At 36.5% G+C, this 7246-nt stretch overlaps 1 protein-coding gene across 11 annotated transcripts in view; it reads right to left on the minus strand.

The window, feature by feature from the left end:
• Positions 1 to 2971: 2971 nt before the first annotated feature.
• Positions 2972 to 7246, minus strand: part of LOC107732596 (calcium/calmodulin-dependent protein kinase type II delta 1 chain) — a 169711-nt gene continuing 165436 nt past the window's right edge. For all 11 annotated transcript variants that reach the window (XM_016543964.1, XM_016543972.1, XM_016543966.1 and 8 more), the window contains 2 exons: positions 5632 to 5865; positions 2972 to 4215 (listed from right to left, as the gene is read on the minus strand). In XM_016543964.1, coding sequence (XP_016399450.1) covers positions 5633 to 5865 — 233 coding nt within the window. In that variant the 3' untranslated portion in view covers positions 2972 to 4215; position 5632. The remainder of the gene's footprint in view (positions 4216 to 5631; positions 5866 to 7246) is intronic.

The raw sequence follows: 7246 nt of genomic DNA on the forward strand, positions 1-7246 counted from the left end.
TTTTTTTTTTCTCTGCTGTTGCTGCAATGATGTAAAATAATAATAATAATAAATGAAACGTTAATATCACTGTTACCTTATTTTCTATTAGGAAAAATATGCAGAATTTAAGAATTTTGTGTTTAGGTGAAATAAAACATTTCAGAGGAGACAGGCAAATATTGCCTTAATTGAGCCTTGATGCAATTTCTTTTAACAATTTACATTTACATTTAGTCATTTTGCCGACGCTTTTATCCAAAGCGACACACAATTGGGGAATACATAAAGCGATTCTTCTTAAAGAGGCAAACAGACACCGGAAGTGCTTGAAATACCAAGTTTTAGGCATTGTTCAAATAAGTACAAGTTAACATTTATTATGTAATGTTTTGAGAACAAACAATAGGCCTAGCCTACTAATTAAAAGTTTGGATATACTTAACTTATGGAGACCGTGTTTAAACATGAGTTAGGTTCATAGGTTCGAAAAGTTTCCTTGTTGACAAGTTTGGGTGAGTAAGGGCAAGACCCTTTTAGTGCCGTCACAGCGCTGGCTGGAGGCAAAACAAAGGGAAAACTGGAGGCGGCCAATTAAAACCAGCACAGATCCGGCTATATAAGTAGCTTAAAATATCATCTTGTTGTGATGTTGCCAGAACCGAATTTGAAATTGTATCGCATACCAGCCATTGCCAGACAAAAAAAACGACGACAGCTGTGGTTAACGCAATAAAACGAGCGGACTGGACAGAAACGATCATCAAAAATGCTCACGTTTGTAGGGCACACTTCTTATCAGAAAAGGTTAAATAAAGTATTGTGTTTTGTTGTTATGGATTATGTTTTGTGTTATGCGTCTAAAGATTTCTTATGCTGGATCTCACAACATGCAAGAGTAGCCTATGTCGTGTATGAAAGTCTGTGTGCGTGTGTAAAACAACAAACTGACGATATGCTTAATCATTTGTAATTGTGTATACACTGTGATTGATTGTGGCTGAATTTTTTAAGAACTTGGTAAGAAAGAATAATCAAATACAATTTCAAAATTTGCAGTTTCTGGATTTTTTTATTTATTTCTAGAAAATATTCACATCTTACTTTAAATGTAGCCTATATGTAATGTAAAGGTACTGTAATGTCACTGTAAACTTATATAATTTACAGGAGATATACGTTAAAATAACTATTTGGACATTACATATATCTTCAAATTATATCCATTACATTAAATGTTTAACTTTTTGTGAGTCACTCAACAGGAGGTAATCCTGTCAGATCGTCCATTGATTGAGTGTGTACGGGTCGGCCTGTCTGGTTTCGTTCGTTAAAGTTAACTTTTTCAAAAAACAATCGCTGTCACCTTACATGTTCAGGTAAAATCGGTGTTAAAAAACAAGCTAACAAAACTTCATAGCTAGCGTTAGTAAAGCGGTCAGGAGAATATTTCTGCCTCCGTCTAGGCCCCGCCCACAGAAAAACGTCACATTGTTTACTAACTGAAAGGGGTCTATAGTACTTTCAGTGCCCTGTAGATGGCGATATCACTTCTTTTGTAGCAGAAATAATCTGCTGCAAAAAAAAAAAAAGAGGTGCCATGCAAAATGTAATGTGTAATTGCAACACTCATTACAAATGTAGTGGAGTAAAGAGTACAGATACATATTAAAAAATGTAGTGAAGTAGAGAGTAAAAGTTGCTAATATCTTTGATAAAAATACAGTGTCTAAATACTTAAGTACAGTAATGAATTACATTTACTCAAATACTTTACACCTCTGAAGTAAAATAATGGATTGCTGATACTTGTTCTAAATTGTGGCAGCTGATGCAAACACAATTTAAATGACATGTTTAGTTTTAATACCCATTAGACCTAATAAAAGTAATATTAGGAAAAAAGCCTGTCCAAAGCCTTTCTCAACTTTTTTGGCAAATGTGATGCGTGATGGATTTGCAAGTTTATGTATGTCTGTGAAACTGTGCTGAGGTTTTTATATTGCGAAGAAACATTCAGCGTACTTTGTAATGAACAATAGCATGCACAATTTCAATAGTTTAACTGATGATACAGAAATGGTTTGGGCAAACTCTAGATTATTTAATCCCATACAGGCTGGTACATTTCTTCACTTTGTACTACAAAGTGAGATTTAAGAAAAAAAATTTTTTGAAAAGGATATTTGGTTAATAAGCATATTTTTCCACAGCAATGACAGCATATACATATAGCATGCATTAATAGCAAAATAAAACAAAAAGAAAACAATATGTTTCACTCTCCTTATCTGATCTTTTTTGTTAACCAGCAGACATTAAAGGAATATTCTGAATTATACAATTTAAGCAGCATGTGTCAATTACTATTACTGATTGTACAGTACAACAATGAATCTCTACAAAATCAGCAAATTTGCCTAAATCATCTCATCAAGGTGGAGCTACTCTTCTAGGCAGATGAAGTTATGGTGATCAACTGCATACTACAGATGTTTGTAGAATCATAAAGGCTTTAGTTGTGCTTAATTTTAACTAAATATTACTTTACTAATAAGCTTAGAAACAATATATACCTACTATATTGCAAATTATTCCACAAAGCTCAGTTTGATGTTCGATTAAGTTTAGATGGAATTAACTTTTGACAAGCATAAAATCAAAATTATGTCAATACAAGTATTTTGCAGAAATCACACATTTTATTAGATGTTTTACATATTTAGAAATCTATCAAGTCATCTGGTAATATCCTTATTCTATAATGTTGTACTGTAACTTATTATAATATTACCATAATGAACTGGAGTTAGAAGAATCAAAATTGTATCTGACAAACAATCTGCCTGTTTTAATAGTACATTGTGGCATCACCATGTTTTCAGATATTTATCGTTTTTAGCAAGTAATTGTGTGTAGCGAATTATGGGTAGAACTTTATTTTACAGTCCTGTTTCTCATGTACATGCTTTGTACTTATTATAGTAATTACAATAACTACTGTAGGTACTAACCCTGAATCTACCCCTAAACCTAATCCTACCCCATGTAGTTACCTAATATTACCAGAACTTTCTTATGTAGGTACACTGTAAGTACATGTAAGTACACGTACTTTAAAATAAAGTGCAACCGCATTATGTGTACAGAACATTAACTTTGATGAATTTATTCTACTTGACCATCACCCATGAGATCTTCAGTCAAGGTTTGTCTGTCAAGACAGAGACTCGTATAAGAAATGGTCAGAAAGGTTTTGGATCTGTATGAGAGATGACTAAGAATGAAAAGTCATGCATTATTCATAAAATATAAAAATGAGAATGCAACATGTTCGATTTTCCTCAAGGAGTACCATAAATTACAGTGAGAAGCAGACACATTTGAAAATGTACACGAATAAGTTACCACAAAAAAAAAAAAAAAACAGTTAATTGAAAAGCAAGGAAAAACTTATCTGCCGTTGCTAGCCTGCTGTATCTGCTGTTTTTTACAGAATGAGCATATGAGCATATCTGGTATAGTGAAGTGTGAGTTGTTAGATTATTTTTTCATATATTCAGATGTATGGTAACTGTATGACAATTAATGGGCAAAAAAAAAATAATAATAAATAAATAAATAAATCTCTAAACCTTTTCCCCTCTCACAATTTTGGATTATCCAAGAAAATAGCACAATATGTCCTATGTGGGCTAACAAACTATTAATACTCCAAAGTGTAAAGCAGAAATAGCACTTCACATAATGTACATCACTGAAAACCATTAGCAAGCTCATATATCTGTCATTTTAAGAAATAAGTAAATCTTGGATCTGTCATTAAAAATTTAATGACAAATTCAATTTTTAAAAAACCTTGATTAATTATTTTCTGATATACAGTACCCCTGTACCCAAACACCACATATTACTAACAAATGGCTCCATATATTTTGTTATACAAAAATGTAACCCTTTAAAAAAGATTAAAGTACTAAGTAAGAACATGCCTTTCACATAAATGAGTATAGTGTGTAAACAGCATACTCAATACATGTAAATGTACTCACATACAAACACACCACATCCTGATCTGAAATGACTATCCAACCTTCTGTATTCTACAAGTCCAACAGTAAATGTAAACAAGACTCTGGTACAGTAGAGCAAACTATGAAGATCATGGTTGATTTGGGCCAGACACTTGTTGAAGCTCAGTTGACAGGAAAGGCTGTGCTCTGGAGCCCTTATTAACTGAAAAAGAAGAAGAAATCACATATTACCTCATCACAAATATTATTTATTACTTTTTTATACACTGACCAAGTTTTAACTTGTAACTTTTTAAGGGATGGGTTTGCATCAAAACAAAAATATCCACTATGTGTCACTTTAACTCTCAAAAATAAAGGTTTTTATATGGAACCTTTCCATTGCACAAAAGGTTCTAAATATTGGAAAAAGGTTCTTTAGATTATTAAAGGGTTAGTTCACCTAATAATTAAAATTAACTCATCATTTACTCACCCTGTTGTTTTTTTTTTAATGCTGTATCCACCTGATATTTCCTGTAAGAGTGGTCGCGACCATTTGGAAATTTTGTCATGCCAGCTTTTTTTAGCTGTACAAAACAGCTCGTTTTGCTGCTTGATATTGCAAACTAATGTGTCTTACCATATTACTTTAATGTATTATCTTAATTACAAACACACTGGTTTGTAGTGCAAACAGTTTTACCATTTACTGCACTGTTATTCTTCTCGTTATTTCCCTACAGCAGCTAATAAACCGGAAGTCTCGCACATTCACAGAAAACGGCTTACTTCTGCATTAAAAAATGAAGTTGATACTGTTTTTTTTTCAGGTCCCATGTGACACATCGTATATTCCATGAATATGGAACAATAGGGTTTGGTGAAAAAAAAACTTTAATTTACTTTATTTAACGAAAATCTACTGCAGTTTACTCCAACTCGCTAAGAAAAGCGCACTAAGAAAAGTTGTGAGAAATCAAGATGTATCTGTATAAAAATGTGACAAAATATAATCCATGTATTTTCTTCTCTGAGGTGATATTATCTGTTGTGTTTGCCGCAACAAGAAGTTGTCGCATTCAACTGTCATTCTGACTTATGTGACAACCGGAGTTCCGGTCCAGAGATATTCAAATCAGTACATACAGCATAGCAAACAGATACCTTTTTGTGTTTTTATTCATCTTGATTTATCAAGTATCATGAATGTGCAATCAAGTACAGAAGACCAACAGTTGTGATACTACGATATGTTTGCAACATTTTTTAAAAAGCTTGATGTTAGTCGCTCTCCACTGCCATTGTATGGACGAGCACAAAAAGGATTTTTTAATTTTTTTATTCTCGTTTTGTGGTCTGAAAAAAAAAAAAATAGAACCGTTTTAAGAAGTGTTCACTGAAAGGTTCTTTTGGGAACCCAAAATAGTTTTCAATAGCGTCACTGTGAAAACCTCCTTTAGGAATCTTTATTTTTAACAGTATAGCACCCTTTTGTTGTAACACAGAATACAACACATACTTGTTTTTCTTTAAAAGCTAGTCCAGAACCAGGTCAACATTAATCAGCATTAACTAGCCTGGACAAACAGGTCTCTTTAACAGAGGTGTTTGGGATCATGCACACACAAACACAGACCTCACTTGGTGGGCACAGTTGGTGAGCCAGACCGATGAAAGTGGATGTTCTGCCATTTGCCGTCACGACGATGCCAGACACGGGTTTCTTCAGACTGCATAGTGTGAGGCATATTGTTGACATCCATGTATTGGGTGAGCCTTATATAAGCGATGCATGCAGCATCCTCACCAATTAGGTGTACATGAGGGTTCAGCAAGATGGTGTGGATGGGTTTGTGACCTTTGGAGAGAGCTAGAGCAGAGGGACAATAATGCTTATAGTTTTGTGTCATTCAAGGCACTTTCACCCTTATCAAAGAGATTAAAGTTATTAAAACAATATGCATGCAAGTGGATCAAATTAATTAGATTAAAGGACACATGCAATTTAGTTAAAAAGCATGTAAAATACAGTAGATTTTATAAACACATCCTCATATTATTTTTTCTGAGGAACTCAAAAGTGTTTTTTTTTTTTTTAGAAAATATCCTTCTAAACCTTTAGAAATATACCCTAAAAGTGGGGACGGCCAAGCATCAAAATGACAATAAATAAAAAAATAAAAAATGTAATGAATGAGTCCACACAGCTAATGCACTATAGAGTTTAATATAGTATATGATAGCTTTTTTTGTGAGGAACAGTCCAAAAATTAGTTCCCTTTCATGGGAACTTCGAAGTGCGTCCTCTAGGGATTGCTATGGGGAACGCCTCGTCGTGACCCGTGTCTGAAGCATACATTGAAAACTCGTTGGCCGGCGACAGCCATGACGTCACTACCGGTGCGACTATAGTATAAATAGGCGCCGGGAGCACACATCATTCTCTTCTTCGTCTTCACTGACTGTTTTGTTTGAAGCGTGCATTTCTGTGGTAAGAGCGATCTCTATTCATCTCATTATGGCGAGCACTAGCAAAGCGTTTAAGGATGTGGGTAAGTGTGCACGTTATGCTTTGCCCACTTGACCTTGGGCATGCACACGAGCGCTGGACCTGGCGTCTGGCGCTCCGCCACGCCTGACCGCCGAGGGTGCGGGAGGAACTCCAACAGGGTTCGCCATGGGACGCATTGAAAGATGCGTTTCTGCGTCAACATCCTGAACGGGAGCTTGTGAAGGGCCCGGTTCAGTACGCGCAGGTCCAGGATTGGTCGTAACCCACCGCCTTTCTTGGGTATGATGAAGTATGGGCTGTAGAAACCTGACCTCATCTCGGCTGGAGGGATCGGCTGTATCGCGTCCTTCGCCAGCAGGACCGCTATCTCTGCACGTAAGACAGGAGCATCCCTGTCCAGCACAGGCGCCGGGCGAATTGAATCGCGTAGCCGAGTCTGATGGTTCTCATGAGCCAGCGAGACGGCCTGGGGAGCGCTAACCAGGCCCCCAGCGACCGAACAAGCGGGACCAGGGAAACCACCGACGTACCCGCAGTGGGGCAGCGAAGTGGAACACAGGGACCCAACCCGGGAGGCAGTGCATCCCAGGGTGGGGTCTGAGTGCGCGGCGCACCACTTACCTGGCTCCATAGCTGGGCAGGGGGCTCGTGAGGAGGCAGAAGTTTTGGGCTGGGTAGCCAGTGGCGGAACAAAAACAAACGGAAACATAAGATTCTCCACCCGGCCCTCCCGGCCCTC

The sequence above is a fragment of the Sinocyclocheilus rhinocerous genome, unplaced genomic scaffold (genome assembly GCF_001515625.1).
Source record: "Sinocyclocheilus rhinocerous isolate Xijiao unplaced genomic scaffold, SAMN03320098_v1.1 scaffold1994, whole genome shotgun sequence".
NCBI lineage: Eukaryota > Metazoa > Chordata > Actinopteri > Cypriniformes > Cyprinidae > Sinocyclocheilus > Sinocyclocheilus rhinocerous.